Consider the following 18,405-nt stretch of genomic DNA (forward strand, 5'->3'; position numbering starts at 1 on the left):
GGAAATTTAGCAGTTCCTGTGTTAAGATGTTAAATCAGGTGAAAAGAAGTCACTGCTGATGCCATGTTTATCAGAGAAAGCACATGGCTGTCTGAACCCTTTCCAGGCCTTTAGTGGAGTTATCAGAGACAAAGACTGCGGTAAAGGGGAATCAAGGATTATAAATTAGAAAGAAAATGGCCAAAAAAGCTTTCTTATATGATGAGCCTAACCCATCTTTCAGCTCTACATCTAGTGAGGAAAAACCCCATTGTTTTATGCTCATATAAACACAAGTGTGCAGCTGCAGGTGAGTAATATTGGGGAAAAAAATAAAAATAAAAATTAGTTGATCGACAGAAAATTAATCAGCAACTATTTTGATAATAGATTTATCATTAAAGTCATTTTTCAAGCAAAAATAATTGGCTGCTCTTCCTTGTCTTACATTATAGTAAATTTAATATTTTAGGATTTTGGACTGCTGCTTGGAAAAAACAAAACAGTTGATTTTATTCACAGGCATTTTTCAGTGTTTTCTGATGTTTTATTCACAAAAACAACTAATGGATTAATCGAGAACACTATTGACAGATTAATCAATAATGAAAATAATTATTAGTTGCAGCCTTACATAACAATATTATTTATAAAGACCATGAGAGTGGTATTGAGACAATATTTTGGGGATAATGATGGCTATCATGTTCAGAGTGAGATGAGATGCAGTCAGGTTAGCTTAGCATAAAGACAGGAATCAGGTGGAAACAACTAACCTGACTCTGTCCAAAAAGTACAAGATCTACTAACCAGAACCTCTAGAAGTTCACTAATTGGCATGTGCTGTCTCATTTGTTTAATCCAAACACAAACAGATGTGGTTGTAGTTTTACAGGAGTTTAGATGCAGTAACTATTTCAGGGCTGCAACTAACGATTATTTTCTTGATTTTTGTTGATTATTTGTTTGGTCCATAAAATGTCAAAAAATGGTGAAATATGTTAATCACAGTTTCCCAGAGCCCAAGGTGATGTCAACAACAGTCCACAAACCAAATATATTCAGTTTGCTGTCATAAAGAAACCATGACTCATGGCTAAAGAAACTAGAAAATATTCACATTTGAGAAGCTGGAATCAGAGAATTTTGACTTTTTTTTTTTTAAATAAATGGCTCAAAGCAATTAATGCAATTAATAGATCATCAAAATTTCAGTTTTAATGATGTATATATGTTAAATGTTACACACACATATATGTATATATATATGTGTGTGTGTGTGTGTGTGTTAAGTAATGAGCTTTAGAAGTGCAGGTAGGTGTATTTTTGAACTTTGAACAGCCAAGCTACAGCAGCTGCACACAGGTGCTCGATCACTGTGGTTGCAGTGGTGAGATACAAGGACATGTTTCGATAATGATTGACGTATTCATTGTAGTAATTTATTGAGATACATATTTGCCGGAAGAAAACACAGGTTTTGTAATACACACAACAAAGCACAAGCAGGAAAGCACATTCTTAATACAGACAAGAGGCTTAATCAAGTACAATACACAGTAAATAACCGTCTGTGCTGCTTTGAAGCCACAGAGAGATGGCTCAGGTACAACTCAAGTATGTTAATTACAAAGCGATACTTTAAGAATCAGTGGCTGTGAAACTGACTGTACTTAGAGGTTTCTGTTCTGACTTTACCACAGTCTTTAAGAGTCTTAAGAGGAAACAGGACAAGGTAGAGCTTCATCTCTCCTTAGCTCCTTTGTCTGAAGCACTTCTTCTAACCCAAAGTCCCACTATCTCTCTTAGCTTGCCTCTTTTATGCTAGCTTCTGTTATGCTAGCACACGTTTTCATTTTAACCAAGAGAAAATTATTATTTTGTTAGCATTCAACAACTATAGCTTCCATGTAGGGCTTGCAATTAGAACTGCAACAGTTAGTCGGTTTATTGATTAGTTGCCAATGATTGAGTCGTTAGTTGCAGCCCTATTTTTATTATGAGTTTGATTTTTAATTTTGTTTTAATACCTTACTATGAGGAATGTGAACATGTTTTTCTACAAAAGCCTTTTTTCTGGTCATGAAAATACGCCAAACTTGCGAAATGCACCGGTGTTTAAAATTTTCTCAATGAAAAGCAGCTGTACAAGAACTTTGCCAAAATAAAGTATAGAATCTGCAAAATTAGGATTTAAATCAGGATATATTTGATCAAAGAATAAGTAAACAAAACTTGCAGACAGTTTTCAATGCTCTGTCTGAATACTTGGCTCTGTTTCTGGGACTCTGGCTATGACTCCTGTTTTTAAATAACACTGACTCTGACGTGACCATTGGGAACTTGTTCCAAGTGCAGTGTTCTTTTGCCCTAAGTGTAAATGTTTTCCACTTTGTAGTGAATGGCAAGAGTGCAACAAACACTGAGCTCTTGACGTTGACAACCTGCAAACAGCTCAAACAGCTCTTCATTGGAAATACGTAGAAAAAGAGGCATGAGCTGTGAAGAGTTGTTCCCAAGGGACACGTAAAACTCAGAGAGGGGTAAAAATAGATATGAAAGGTGAAGAAGTCATTGCCAGTAGCACTGCAGTCGGTCAGAATGAATAGACAGCTCTAAACCCAAGGCTACGGATCTGGAGAATGTGCTGTATTGATTTTAGAGGCAGAGAGTAATGTGGGCTGTGTGTTAGTGGAAGTGAGGTGTGAAAATCCATCAGGGCTGATTTCACAGTCCGGTTTTCTCCTGCAGGGTTGTAGCGCTTCCCTACTGGGGCTGTTTATTGAGAATTGAATAACAGGATGAATGAAAGAGCCTTAAGTCTAATCTGTCTGTCTGTCTTGCCTCTGTTTTCCTCTGTTTCTTCCCCCGCTGTCTCCACCTGTTCTGCATCTCTCACATCTCTTTTCCCCTCATCTCTACTTTCTCCTTTCCTTCTTTTCTTTTGTCTCCCTCCTTTCAGAGAGCGTATGAAGCTGCCCTTCATGACCGACCAGTGCGAGCAGATGCTGAAGATCTGTGATGAGTTTGTCAGACTGGAGGTGTCCTATGAAGAGTACCTGTGCATGAAGGTCCTGTTACTGCTCAGCACAGGTAACGAAATGTTTGTTGCTTTGAAAAGTCACAGCGGAGTTTTTCAAACTTCAGGAACAGCAATTATTCTGGGATTAAAGCAGAATCACTTACTTGTAATACTGCTGAAGCCTTTACATTGCAGTGTGAGGCAGGCTCAGTTTGTCACAGTGGGGTAGTAGTTCGAGTGGAATGGGGATAAACTGCGTCATAAATGCAAATTACTCCTCATAGTTCAGCAGTATTGAAGAGCACGAATGACTGATATCTGGTCCAGTGTACCGTCTGCAGACACTTTTATACCTCATAAATGCTGCTGCAAGCGGATCAGATGCTGTAAACGCACAAATAGATGAATATGTGACCGATTTGCTTCTCTGGATCTATAAGCATCTGAAAAACAGGGAAAATTGGGTGTAGGTAGATGCATAGACCGTATTTATCTTTTAAGTCTTTGAAAACCTTTTACTATTGTATGTAGCACTACAGTAATATTTAGGTAAGCCACATTTTTCACTATACCATTAAAAATAAGAGGGTCAAACATACACTTATTCAATCATTATAAACGTTTTTGTACTTTAAGTGAGTAAACAACAAAGCAAACAGCTTGTTTTCTCAGCTTGAATAATCTGAAGGTTTTGATCTACTGTACAGTTCCTGAGGCCACATGTGTGAACCTCTAGTATTGCCTCATGTGTTGTGTCGTGACTAGTTAAGATTTGTGAGTAATGCAGTGACACAATGCAACCTTGTAGCTCTAAAAAGCTTCTTAAAGAAGAAGACATAGAGCACACTTAGAATTACAATCCTTAAGATTTCAGTACTGCTTGATCAGGTGACGCCAGTGGTTACTAGTGTGGCATGTGGATTTTACTACTACAGGTTCAAAACCACATATGTATTGACCAATGCCTTGAGCGCCAACTGTGTCATAAACACAACACAAAAAGAGCAAGTGGTATATCTGTTTACAGCGCCGTGATGATGTGTAAACTGAGCTGATGTGCTCGCATGCTGCACTTAAAAAATGTCTTGTTTCATAGACACATTTCAAGTGTCTGTCAACACTAACTTCAGAAGGATTTTCCTTTTGATTACATTCAGATTATGGAATGTATCTTTGAAACATTTCAGACACGTCTCTGGCATTAAGCCATGAGTGCATTGTTTGGTTTGATGGTGTCTTTTTATCCCCATGTTTAAGCTGCTCAAAGTGTAGCTGAAGTGTTATTTAGATGAAGAAAAATTTCAGTGCAGCTGCCTAAACCCTTGCACATAAGTGCTAAATATCAGATTTTATTGTTTGTCCCTCAATATTGAAGATAAAATGCCTCTTTCAAAACTCCTTTTTTCATTCAAAACTCCTTTGTGTGCTGAAGAGGCAGAGACATCAATACAAAATAGAACTCCACAGACCAGATTGCGGCACAAATTCTCACTCTTTTGCTGTTACTTTTAAATGATGTAACAAGACTGAGTTAGTTTTCTGGTGGTCATCAAAAGGCTTTTATCGAAAGGTGGCTGCAACCCTGGAATGCATTGAGCATCACAGATTGATGATCTGTAACACTGTGAAAATGTCAAACAGTGGAATTTGCTTTCAGATACTTTTCGTAAGAACCTTATCACTCCATACAGTTTAGTAAGCTTTCCTGGAAACTGTTTTTCTGTGAAAGTGTCACCAGCTCATCTTCTGTTGTTACTGTCTCAGTTAAAAGGAGCTTCAGATGTCTAACAGGTACTTTTTAACTTTTTAACTTGTTTTTCCTCACCCATCAACAGAACAAGTTTACTTCCTAGGTTGAAAAGTTCAACAATAGGATCAGATCAGGGTTAAATCAGTTCAACTGCAGGCTTTTTATCTCAGAGGACATCTTGTTGTGAGATTTGCTCTGTAATCATTGCAGTTATAAATTGCACAAATAAAAACACATTCTCAATAAACCTCAAATAAAATAAATTTTGATCATTTTAGTTTTTTGGGTGAAAATTGGCTTCAGCAGAGATTTATTCCGGTATGCTAAATTCATTCTGAATGCATTCGGTTTGTAGGCAGTGACTGGCTTGAGTTGCTTTAAGTCATTAGAGGAGGTAATCTAACAAGACTAGGAGAAAAAAGTTAAATGTTCAGCAGCCTTGACTTTCCTTTCTCTCTGAAGAGGTAAAGAGGTAAAATAATAGACTAGAGAATAGAGTTATAAAAGCATTGGGTTACCAGTCTAGCTATGTAATTAGCACCATTAAAAGAAAAACACTACACAGCATGACAAAAGTATTACAATATCAAACTTTCCCAATTATGTAAATGTCTCGTCGCCGAGGAGGAGAGCATTCTTCCTTCCACCTCACTTTAAGTGAATGGCTGGGTAAAGGATGCACTTTAGAGGCTCGTTATGCAGAGGAAATGACATTTCCATACTGAGCAGTGGTTGCGTTTTCGTACCTGAGAGCTATTTCCATCTGTTCCCTTCAGGGATGGAAATACTATCAGGTCAGGACAACTTTGGTTTGAGCTGTTTTAATAATTTCTCATGCACATGAGTGAAAATGAAAGTCACCTGTGGGAAATTTTGATTTATGACCGACCTGTCAAGTTCAGAAGTCAGATTTCACTTCCGAGAGTCAATATCAGCACTACAAAATTTAAATAATTGTTTTAAAAAAGACACAAATGGGTTACAGTAGCTACCCAAAGCTCTGTTAGATAACAATAATGTATTCAGTCATTTTATACTAAATAATCCAGAGTAGAGAACAGGAAGGGCAATCTGTTTTTACTCTTTTAAAAATTGTCTCTCTGCCAAACCTGCAAGAGGCCAGACAACACTTGCACGGCGTTATCTCCCATTTATCTAATTATGTAAATCGGACAGTATTTCACCCCAATCCTGCCCTCTGTGGCTTTGCATAATCTCTAGACCAGTGACTGTGGCTCTGCCTGGGCTCAGTGCCAGGCACCAGACTGACACGGAGCGCGTGATCTGTTGACATGGTCGTTATGACAACTGCATATTGATGTTTTTCAGCCGTTCGTGGTTTTTAGCTTTTTAGCGGTTACCGGCACAGTGAAAATCCTCAGCGTGTGTGATCTTTAAAATACAGTCCATGCAAGAGTTGATGATTTCCATGAGCTGTGCGTCCAAACATTCACTGCTCCTCTCAGACTCTCACTCAGGCCACACCGGTTAGGAAACGCACTGCACAGTGGCTATTGATGTTACCTCTAGTTTTGCATATTTTCCACTACCTACAGCATTCTAGTTAGGAGCTGCATGCATGCATCTGTGTGTGTTTACCCAATGTCTCCCAAGGTCCTTGTTGGGGTCCCACACAGGAAGTTTTAATGAGGTTTTAATGCCATGTGCTGTTTGTTGCAACAGAGAACAGGATAAAGAACAGACAAAGACAAATAGCAGCATTACTGATGGATTTTCAGTCTGAGACAGATGTATAACCAGCTGTTCACATCACCAGCTGTCCAGATGGCAGAGCTATATACATATATATATATTTGTATGTGTAACATAACACAAAAAGATAATTACTAACCAAAAGCAGAGAGTTGCTGGATTAGTAGACATACTCAAAAGTCATATCCTCCACTCAGACAGGCAATCTGTTGGACAAACACTCACCAAAGTTGTGTTGCTGGTCTGATGAGTCCTTTACATGACAAAATTTTGGTACTTCTGTGTTAACTGCCAGGCTAATATAACAACAAGGTCCTGATAGTTCATTTGATGTTGACACTGATGTTCTGAGCAGCTCCATTACAAATAAAAATTCAAATTATCTCTGTGTCACACATTAACAATGTTTTTTCCCCCCATTTTTAATTATGTTTTATGAGGCACAATTCTGCCATTGCTAGCGAACATGCACACTGATGTGTCTCCTGATTAATTATGTTTGTGTGTGTGTGTGTGTGTGTGTGTGTGTGTGCACGCAGTACCAAAAGACGGCCTGAAGAGCCAGGCGGTGTTCGACGAGATCAGGATGACATATATCAAGGAGCTGGGAAAAGCCATTGTCAAGAGAGAGGAAAATGCCAGTCAGAACTGGCAGCGTTTCTACCAGCTGACTAAGCTACTGGACTCCATGCAGGAGGTCAGAGAACACACACAAACAAAGCCAAACACTCTGAAACATACTGTATTCTGTATGTTTTTTCACTTGTTTGTTCTAAAGATGCTATATGTTATATGCTATATGTTACAAATTGGAATGTAGACGTTTACAATTGTACCATAGCCATAGCTTTTTCACACTAGCCAGGCTTTTTGCTTTCAAATCTTGTGGTTTCAGCACATCAATAACTTGGTGTTCTGCTGCGTTCCCTGCACCATACTGATTAGTGTAAAGCCTGAAGAATACACTCACAGATCCCACTAAATGCATTATGTTCCAGTCAGATTAAATGAAAAACAAAAAAAAAGTTGCAGGCACTCTATGTCTCCCTCTCTGTAAAGCCTCTTAATTGCAGCATACCAACTGCATAAAGACCCAAGGCTATTTTAAAGATAATCCTACAAATTAAAAAAAATATTTATAATATCTAAAAGGCTTTCACTGATTTGTATCTCTGATCCCCACTCCCATCCCCGAATTTCTCCCCCAGATGGTCGACGGTCTTCTCCAGATCTGTTTCTACACCTTTGTGAATAAAACCCTCAGTGTGGAATTCCCGGAGATGCTGGCGGAGATCATCTCTAACCAGATACCAAAATTGAAAGACGGGAGCGTCCAGCCTCTGCTGTTTCATCAGAAATGACTGCCTTAATCTGTGAAGCAATGCCTTAAATCCTGCCCTGCCCGTGTACCTCTCTGGGCCCCCAAGCCTGGGCTCGTCCTGCCTCCCCCATCGCTCTGATTGGATTCCTCAGCTTTTCCGAGCCCCCTCTAGGAAATCTGCCATGCCCCTCCAGGCCTCTGCCATTCAGCCGCATCTTGGAGCACAATACCTGTGGCCCCACGCCTCCTAATCCGGTCCCAGGTTTGGCCAAACTACAGTAGGAAACCCTACCGCCGACCTGTAGCCCTTCCTCTTGGCAAGCCGAGAAGAATTTGGCCTCCAGGGGAAATATGTTGGCTCAGGATGTCTCATGGCAGCATGCATTTTGGGCAATCGTCAGCCCCCCTCTCCTCCGTCCATGGCCCTGTCCTCAGATTTCTAATGCTTTTTTCTTCTGGTGGCCGCCTGCCTCTAACTCTCTCCTGCCTCCAGTGTTTTACTGCTGTTTTCACTGACAAGCCAACACCTCGAAACACCTTTTCCTCCCTCAACATGACACCTAACATACTCTCCAAGTTGCCGGATTAGAAGCGTGCCCGAAGTTCAGGCCTACAGTTCCTCTGTTCACCTGCCCAGCTTGTCTCCATTTGCCCTTCCCAGCTCCACTGCGCAGAGAATGTAGTGAGTGTTCACTTGTTCTGGTTTCCAGAGGACTGTTGGCGATAAAGGGGATAAACAAAAACATAGAAAAATCATAAACATACTCATTACATGAGAGAATTTTTTTTTTTTTGTTCTGGACCTGAGGACATTGAGGATGAACTGTTGTCATCTGTGAATCAGTTATCTTTCCTGAAATGATACAAATCAGATTTATATACCTGACCAATGAAAGAAAAAAAAAAAAAGAAAAAAAAATAGCTACAGTAGAGGAATATTCTGTTTATTTTATGCGGACATGCAGTTTTGACCACACATGGAAAAGTCACGATTTTAAAAGTCACAGTTACACACACACAAACATACAATGTATTCGCAGACACACAACCACTCAGTTAAATGTTTACACAGGATGTATCTGAGAAGGGAAAACCAGTGCCTTTTAGCTTTTGAAGCTCTTCATAGCCATCCTCTCTAAACTGTTATGTTCTTTTGCATAAGAATCTAACCTTGACATCCCTCCACATATTTTGTCTGTTTTAGTTTTTCCATGCTGGCAATTTCTGTTTTCTTTCCAAGCTGCCATGTTGGTGTTTTTTATGCGGGCAGCTCTTCTATCGGTTCTGATCCCCAGACGTGAACGTATGGAAGACAGCCTATGGTACAGATTCGAACTGTGTAGAGCAGTATGAAATATGCTTCATTTTTAGGTCTTGGAAAGTTAAAGAATCACACAAAAAGTCAGCAAAGTGCTGATTAAGTCCCAAAACACATGTCCTGTGTTTGTCACTTTTCTCCATGTAAAGTCTATTTAAAAAAAATACAGCATCTCCCTATCAGTCACACTATCACATTGTATTGAAAGTTACAGTACCCAAATTATATAACCAAATATAATGTTAAAAATGCATCGAAATACTACCAGTTTTGTGTTGAATTGGATTTGAACAAGGCATGTCTGGTGTGTTGTAATATTTAAAGGCAGACTGACTGACTTAACATTTGGGTTTAGATCTTATAAGAAGTGATTTGTCAATGAAATTTGTTTGTGGACCTGCAATTTCCACAGATGCAGTCGCACAATGGGGTTTTTCAGAACTAAACTGCATTTGAAAAACACATCCAAGGTGTCAAAAGGGCTGTGTGTTGGTGAACAGCCGTAATGATTCAAGCAAACCTGGCTTGATGTCAGAACCGTCCTTTCTTTGCCAGCTGCATTCATTCGGAGGCTCTAGTTTAGTAACTGGTTTCATGCAACTTTATTTTTAAAATGTGGTTTCATGGAGCTCCACCAGGAGCGTGACACACCTGGCCAGACAGCCTGTTCCCCCTCTCAGAAATCACAGCAAAGTCAAATAGGAATGGAAATAACTCCTTCCATAATACCGGACTGGTTGGCTTTTCAAGAAAAGGTACCACATGCACAGTCAGTGCTAGACAACTCTTAATAAAAAAAAAGTATTTGGAGGTTTAACTGACTCCATCTGAATTCTCTGGACATAAGTAACTTTACCATGTAGTACCCCTGATTTGTGGCATAAGCATTGTGTTTCTCTTATTAAATATACCCTTTAATCAGCTTCATCTCAAAGTATTTGCACAAACAGAACAGGAACTGAGGAAAAGAAAAGACTAATTAAAAACAAACAAACAAACATTTTGTTTATGAGATGTGAAAATATGTGAGAATACTCAAAAATCTCAAAAGTACTTTGAGATTGAACCTCTGTTCTGAGCACATGATTTCACCTCTAAAGTTTAAATATTTTTTGGAAGAAGGTGCAGTTTGGTCCAAATAATTTGTGAATCAAAGCTCAGGCTATGAGTGACTACATCACTTGGATGTGTTCCACTAGTGCCAAATGTAATAGCAAGTTTATATGTCTTTTTTTTTTTTTTTTCTTGGAGATTGTGAAAGAGTGATTCTGTTGTGATTCGACATTATGTGGTTGTTGTAACTTTGCTTCAGGGTGCTCATTTATGAGAAAGATCTGAGTTCTTGTGTCACACCTACACCAGCTTAAAAGTACTGATTGTTATCATCCGAGTTATAAGTGTATGATAGCCTTTATTTTGAGATGCACAAAATATTGTATTTTTGAAATTGCAAAGGAGGCTGTAATTTCTACTGCTGTCAAACAGGTGGAGTCAACATTTGGTACATTTGTAATGTGAAAACATGTTTGTACCAGCTTATATGATGGCCAAAGCAAAACACATCAGCAGTGCAGTTTGTATATTGGCTTCTGCTGGAAGCGCAAACACAATAACCCCCCCCACCCCACCCCACCCCACCACACACACACACACACACACACACACACACACACACACACACACACACACACACACACACACACACACTCATAGCAGATGCAGTTCTATTTTCCTCCGTGTTTCTTGTAACTACCAGGCGTCTTTGCCTAAAATGTCGACCGTATAGATTTTCAGCTGTTTACTCTGAATGGTACTCGTCCCTCCGCAGCATATAACTCTGAATGGCAGTTAACAGACCAGGTAGCAGGTTGCCATAGAGACCAGTCATTTGTGTGTTACTTACAGCTAACAGCACAGCAGGCTCTGGACACATACAAGCCACCATTCAATAAGAGCCATCATGTTTTTAATCAGCCATTCTGCCAAAGGATGGTCACTCGCAGCAGGGTTTGTTTCGTGTACAGTGCAGGCTTTCAGCTTTACCCGCTAACTTGGTCTCGTGGCCTTGTGCTGTAAAGAACATGGGTTTCAAGCCGCTCACGTCATTGTTGAATATTCTGGGGAAGATTTGACTAAACTGTCTGTTTGTTTGGGTAACTTTTGCATACAGTATTACAGTTGTTTCCAGGTGGTGGTGCTTCAGAAAACCAGCTTTAACGTGTAGATGTAACCATATCCCTGCTCATCTCTAAATGGCCATAGGTGTATATAGCAGAGCTGACATATCCAGTGCAATGTAAACAGTGTCTATTATTACAAAATATTTTTTACATGGACATAACCAACCTCTATACTCCTATACATTTTTCTCTTTTACCTTTCAGCTACATGTTCGAATAAAGGCCTTGCGAAAGGGAGACAGAGAGCCATAGAAATAAGATTTTAAATCAGGAAATAGAACCTTGACAAATATCAATGCTTTTCGAGATTGATTTATTGTAAAAAATAAAATTATAAAAAAACAATATTTTCTGCGATTTTGAATACATCAACTTGATCATCTTTGATATGAATAATTTTATTCAATCCTTTTTGTACATTGAACGAGTCAAGAAAGTAAATATTTTTCTGTTTGTTGGTTTGTGTTTGATAAAAGGTAGACGTGTTGAATACATTAGGAAGTGTTAAACATGTTTGTCTTGTGAAGTAAATGTAAATTCTACGAGTCGTTGGGAAAGTCTACATGAATGCTTACTGTGTTTTAAAGTTATAAGGAAACGAGGGAGGGAGGGAGGGAGGGATGGAAGGTGACACGGACTGGACAAGGTTTTGCGTTATATCAGTGACCAAAGCAGAGGAGAAAAGAAAAAAAAAAAAAGATTTAACAAACAAAAAGAAGTATTCAAGCAGTTACATTTTAAGTAGCACTTATTATCCAACTTCTAGTACTTCTTATTTTATTTGAAAGGTATATTTTGTAAAGGTCTAGGCTTTGGATCCCATGTATATTGCTGTGAGGATTTACTGGTCACTTTAAAATAGAAAACAAAAAAAAAAAAGGTTGAATCTCCTTTATGAAAGTAAATCTACCAGAGCCTGATGGAATTGCACTACCCTCATACTGGTTGATAAAAGTCTATTTTGTATAAAATACATGCAAATATTATCTTTAAAGATTAAGGGCAGATCATGTTTCACTGGTATATATGGCTATGGCTTTCATTGAAGTCTGTTTTGTTCGTATTTCAGTTATGTAAATGTAATCCAATGTAAAAACAAAAAAATATAAAATGTTTGTTTGAAAAAAAACAATAGTTTGTATTACTTCTGTATTACACCTCTTCTGTAGTCAGTGTCGATATTTTCACCTATTTGATTAAATGTTGAATTAAGTTATCTGTGTGGTTCTTTGACATTGGATTTGGCATTGTGTTGGTAACAACTTGGATGATGTTTTTTGTCATCGCTGGTTTAAAGTGGACATTCGGAAGAACTGATTTCTCTTTAGTTCAAACATCTACACAATAAAGTTTCCTGTTTTTCAACGCTCAGCTCCAGTGGTTTTATTCTTTCTCTCAGATCCCAATTACTGAAGATGAACTGGAAATGTTGCTAATAACATGCACTAAAATATAAAACTGATCATTTAAAGTAACAATTGGGCATTTTGCAATCCACATATTCACTTCCTTGCCAGGTGTTAGATGAGAACACTACTCTCATGTCTGTGTGTTAAGTATGGAGTAAGAATGCAATTAGATTAGCTTAGCATGAAGACTGAAAGCCGGGGCTCTGTCCAAACTTCAAAAATACACCTACCTGCACCTCTAAACCTCACTAATTAACATGTATCTTGTTTGTTTAAGTCATACACAGAAATGTAAAACAACAGCTGGGTGCAGTGACTTCCCAGATTCTTGTTGCCATGCAAGCAGTAGAGGTGATACATGGGAGAGTGGGCAGAAAGAAGAAATAGTTCTTCCTCTAAACCCCATATCATTTTTATATTTCTACTTGCTTGTGAAGTTAGCAGATGAGATACAATGTGTTAATTAGTGAGGTTTAGAGATTATGTAGGCATGTTTTTGAACTTTGGAGCAAGTCAGCTAGTTGTTTCCCCCTGCTGTTAGTCTTTATGCTAAGCTAGGCTAATTGCCTCCACAGGCAATGGTATCAATCCTGACATCTAACTCCCAGCAAGAGATCAAATAGGCATATTTGTAAAGTGTCAAACTATTTCTTTAACAGCAAAAAAAGCCAGAGTTCCTATATTAACCAGTATTATTGTAAGGATACATGGATACAAGTGTTAGAGAAAGAATTTAGGGCCAGTAGGCCAAAGTTCAGTACTTTCTTTAAACTTTTAAACTTAATCTTAGCAGCACTAGGTAAAATTGGATCTAAAATTTGGATTAGTTTGAAATTATGAAGTTGGTAACCCATCCTTTCACAGTCCCCTAATTTCTAAGTATTTACCCTGTAAATATATGGTAAATTATAGTATATTATTGAGTAAATAGCACTAGTAATAAGTAGATAAATACAGATAAGCTACAGCTGAAATACTAAAAAAACCTCCACTATTTCCCATCAACTCAAGTAAGTACTGTGTAGTTGTGACCAATTTAGAGTGGTAAGAACTCAGATATAATTGCATACTTCCTGGGAAAGTAGACAATTCTTGGAAACACCTCTACTAATACCCATCAATTCAACTAAGTACCGTGTAATTATGACCATTTTAGGTTTGCAATAACTCAGATAAAATTGTGTACTTCCTAGGAAAGTAGGCGAACAATTCTTAGAAACACTTCCTCTATTACCAATCAATTCAAGTTACAGTTGCAGTTATCCAAGGTTGACAATGAGTAAACTGTCATGTTTTACTTAGTAACATTGCAGAATATATATGGTACAAGTTCGTGTTGATTGCATGGTAAAGGGAATGATCTATTACAAATTATATAGTAAAAGCCTGGTAATACCATAGAAATAAACAAGGCTTTCTTTTACAGCACAGTTTCAGCTTAATGAGTAAATTGTCATGCTTTACTCAGTAATGTTTTTTGCAGAAAATATATGGTACAAGTTCCTGTTAGCAGCACAGACAATGCAATAATTACTACAAAGGATATAGTAAGGTATGGTAATACTGTATCATGGTAACAAACAAGGCTTCCTTTTACAGTCATTAGATTTGACTGTAGGAAAGATCACCATGAAGTTTAGATCGATAAAGGTACCACACCAAAAACAAGCAGTGAAATTAAGTGAAATTAACTTCTGCATCCTCAAAAAAGAGGTTGTTGTGGAAGCTTGGTGACATAATGATTACTTTCAGGTCATGCATCATAGTTAATGTGATAGCTTCCTCCATTTTGGACTCTCTCTCTCTCTCTGGTCCCTCAAAGTTCAAATTTGAAGTTGTACTCCACATGAAAGCACCACACAAATTTAATTTGCAGCCGCAAGCTAATCCATTGATCACAGCGGTTCCATTGTTGATTCCATTCCTGTGATTTCTTAAACACTGCAGTCACATTAAAATACAAAGGAAGACCTGCAACATGTGTGAATACAGCCATAGTATACATATACAAGCAAGGTATTAAATCAGAAAGAAAAATCAAAGAGACCAGCTGCAGCTCTTCAACATTTATCTTTAATTCTGCACAATCTTGTCAATTCACCAAAACATCTGAAAGAATATTTAAGGCTGTAGATAGACTTAAATGATACAAAAATCTGGGCAACAAAGATGGAATAAAGGAATTAAGTTAGTATGCTAAAAATACAAATATAAAATTTCATACTTAAAAAAATTATACCTTATCAAATGCTGTGTATTTATTTACAATGTCAATAAAACACCTCAAAAAGAATACAGTTCAGGATTGCGCCTTTAAGAAAGTCTCATAAATAAAAAGTTTAGATATGAACAAAGTAGTCTCATTTCACATTTAAGTCTTTTTTTCTCTCCCATTTGATTTTCCCGTTAAAATGCTAAAATGTTCATTCAATATTCTGTCCTAAAAGAAAGAACAAAGATCAACTAAAAACTTTTTTTTTCCAGAAAAGCTGATAACAGACGTTCTCCAAGTGGTTCAAGGAAAAAGCTTTGACTCAGGAAATGAGGACATTCATCAGAGCCCCACAGCAGACCAGCTTTCATACACTTATCTGAAAAATTCTGAAAAATGTATATTTTTCTTCAAATGTCAGAGCTTCTTTAAAACCCACATCTGCATTTAATTTACTTATGAGTGACAGCCTTGGCTGTTAACCCTGGATCCAAATGTAAATATCCACCCACTTCAGATAATTACATTATTGGCATCATCTTGTGTTGGCCAATGACACAACACAGACGACTGTGGGTCATATTTTGGGTATGAAATGACCTCAGTTTTTTGCTCATTCCATCCAAGTTGAAAATTGAAGCATCTGCAGTAATGCAACCAATTGAATCAGAAGACTTTTTGATCAGATTTGATCTGCCTGATGGTTAAAACCAGCAGGAAAAGACGCAGACTCAATTATATGTATTTCTAAGGTTGAAAAAGGGCATTGAGGTTTGGAACACACAGGACTTTGTGATTTAAAAAATAAAACATCGTAGTTGATGAGATTTCCCTAAATGAATTGAAATAGTGCAAACGCGGCTCCTTATACAAAACTGAATCCAATTATTTCCACTGGTAACAATGCCAACAATAAAAAAAATTAAGCTGGGGAAGCTGAGCGAGGCCTCACAGCTGGATTTAACCAGCAGGAATCAGTTGTTACTCCTACGCTTCATTGTAAACTGCTGATCTGCTTGTGGAGTTTGTTTGAGATTTTTCACATTTTTTGTGAGGGCTCTGCAAGGAGAGGCATTACAAATAAGGAGGAACCCAACGCTGACCTTTTGGCTAACTGTTTTTGAGGCGACCTCATCCTGTGCTGATCTGCCCTGGGGCTCCTGCTGCTGAACTGGAGCTCTGAAACATTAGCCAGGTTGAGTCTTGTCCAGGGGAATTACCGGACAGCCAGAGCAAGTGCTGACAAACACATTTACAGTTGTACAAACCAAACCCAATCAAGTCCCGCGATGGGATTAGCAATCCTTCAAACAGCGCACAGTGAGGAGTTGAACTAGCAAGTCCAAAGTTAAAGGCCACTTGCTTTTCGTTATGTTCCCTGTCATCATCCCCATCATCTCTGCAGGAAGATATCTCTATTTCTCACTGATAAAAAGAGAAGATGCTCCAAGCAGTGGCAGTACAGTTAAAAAAAAAAAAAGCCAGCAAGGGCTGAAAAATCTCAAGCCTCACAGCTCAGAAATACCAACTCATTTTTACAAGTTTATACCCCTCAACTCTGGTCTTTCTGACACACACACACACTCACACACACACATTCCAGGTTCATTACCACATCATCTTCACCAGGACTTGGGAAGCCATCCACACTAATCCAATAACAGCCGGAACCACAGTGGGTTGTCTTTTTTTTTTTTTTTTTTCCAGTGCAACTCAGGGGTCTCACCCCAGTCCAATTCACTCCGTTCCTGCATCATATCCATTCAATATGGTTCTGCTTGGTCCAGTTTCAATTCCCAGTCTAGTCATCAACAATGGTCCAGTCCAGTATTGTATACGATCTAAAGAAGTCTGTGCAGACAAATCTAATCCTTTGCAGTCCAGTTTGGTCTACTCCAGTCCAGTAGGTCCTGTTCAGGTCTTTCTCTAGGCCCTGGACTATAAAAACTCCACATAGTTTTCCGGTATCAGTCCTGTTCGACCGTCCAAAGTCCCTTCCAGCCAGCCAGGCTCCCTGGAGGCATGCACTAGGGAGAGAGAAAGAAACATTGATTTTATTTAAACACACAACAGAAGCAAAAACAACATACATAAATATGAGTCACTTAAACGTGTATACAAGCACATATGCTTGTGAGAACAGGGCAGTTTCACATCTTGCTCATTATTCAAGTGTTTCACTTCTGAATATTTTGAGCAGACATTTCTGGCACACACCAATAGCTGCTGATAAATGTGCATGAAGTAGAGCAGAATGAGCCTGGGTGAGGGATGTCAAACTCCAGACAGGCGAAGATCAAATAACCTTCCACATCTGATCGGCTTTTCAATACAGTATCAACTTTTTAGTCAGCTGTAAATGAAGGTGAGAACTAGCTTACTGAACACTAACACTGAAATGGTGTTTTGGTAAAAGATGGAAAACCAAGCAAATAAGTGATTATGGTCATATATTATTTACAGTGGCTGTGTCTTGGTATTGAGATGCCTATTGAATTAATATTAAAACCGTAATTACATTACCTTCGTCCCTCGACACTTTTTGTTTATACAGTTGGATGTTTCAGCAATACTGCTCAGCTTTGGCTGTTATCAGAAAGGTATAATACACTTTGACAGCTTTAGCTCAGTGTTACCTCTAACATTTCTTATAACAGAATTAATTCTTTTTTTGTCACTTGGGGGCTGAGGAACAAGCAGAACATACATTATCATCAACTTGTAAAGTTCTTGTGGTGAACTTGTCAGCAAACAGTTTCCTTTTTACGTGTACAGCAGACACAGAGTAACATTTGAATTCATTTGGACACGTGTGTCTGTCCATCTAATGAATGTAAGTCTAATATTCACTTGCCCTCTGGCTCAGTTGTAGTTGAAAGACAAACTACAGAGTCACTGGAGATTAATAATTCTCTGTGTGTTGCTCACTACAAGCAACCTCTGATCCATTACACATAGTCATTTTACCAACAGTCAATACACAAAATGTTGATTAGAGCATCTCAAATGTTAAAATGGTAACAATACCTTTAATTAATGTATTTACTAATGTATATACTTAATATAATTTGTGAGCAGAAATTACTTATTCAGGACCAACAATCAAGTAATTTGAGAACACAAACTAATAATTAATGCACAGGAATTATTCAATTGATTGCAGATTTCCACCCTGACACCCGCTGGGCTCTATGCAATCATTATGACTATTGTTATGTACTATTGGAGTGTTAATACTGCAGAGTTTGCCATGTATGAACTACAATGATACTTTAATTTTAAAGAAGCAAAGTACTGTAATTGTGTGTTGCTGTGGCATGCGGTGTATTGGTTAAAGGACAAAAAACAGGAAGTTAAAAGGAACATTGTGTCAACAGTAAATTGTATTGAGATAAATTATGTGTTCACCACAGTCCTCGCAGAGAATCTAACTCACAAATGCTGCAGACCATGTCACCACAGTTACATCAAAGAAAAAGAAATTAAATGTGAACTGAACAT

The 18,405-nt window shown here is 38.2% G+C and overlaps 3 protein-coding genes across 7 annotated transcripts in view; 2 read left to right on the forward strand and 1 right to left on the reverse strand.

Annotated features, from left to right (window-relative positions):
- Positions 1-12,648, forward strand: part of LOC137195833 (glucocorticoid receptor-like) — a 76,526-nt gene extending 63,878 nt beyond the window's left edge. For all 3 annotated transcript variants that reach the window (XM_067608475.1, XM_067608477.1, XM_067608474.1), the window contains 3 exons: positions 2,942-3,072; positions 7,004-7,161; positions 7,673-12,648. In XM_067608475.1, the coding sequence (XP_067464576.1) occupies positions 2,942-3,072; positions 7,004-7,161; positions 7,673-7,825 (442 nt within the window). In that variant the 3' untranslated portion in view covers positions 7,826-12,648. The remainder of the gene's footprint in view (positions 1-2,941; positions 3,073-7,003; positions 7,162-7,672) is intronic.
- The window catches only part of yipf5 (Yip1 domain family, member 5), a 145,800-nt gene that overhangs the window by 113,924 nt on the left and 13,471 nt on the right, over positions 1-18,405 (forward strand). The window lies entirely within an intron of this gene.
- LOC137195834 (rho GTPase-activating protein 26-like) overlaps positions 14,744-18,405 on the reverse strand; it is a 111,563-nt gene continuing 107,901 nt past the window's right edge. For all 3 annotated transcript variants that reach the window (XM_067608478.1, XM_067608479.1, XM_067608480.1), the window contains exon 24: positions 14,744-16,931. In XM_067608478.1, coding sequence (XP_067464579.1) covers positions 16,843-16,931 — 89 coding nt within the window. In that variant the 3' untranslated portion in view covers positions 14,744-16,842. The remainder of the gene's footprint in view (positions 16,932-18,405) is intronic.

Source organism: Thunnus thynnus, chromosome 13 (genome assembly GCF_963924715.1).
Source record: "Thunnus thynnus chromosome 13, fThuThy2.1, whole genome shotgun sequence".
Taxonomy (NCBI): Eukaryota; Metazoa; Chordata; class Actinopteri; order Scombriformes; family Scombridae; genus Thunnus; species Thunnus thynnus.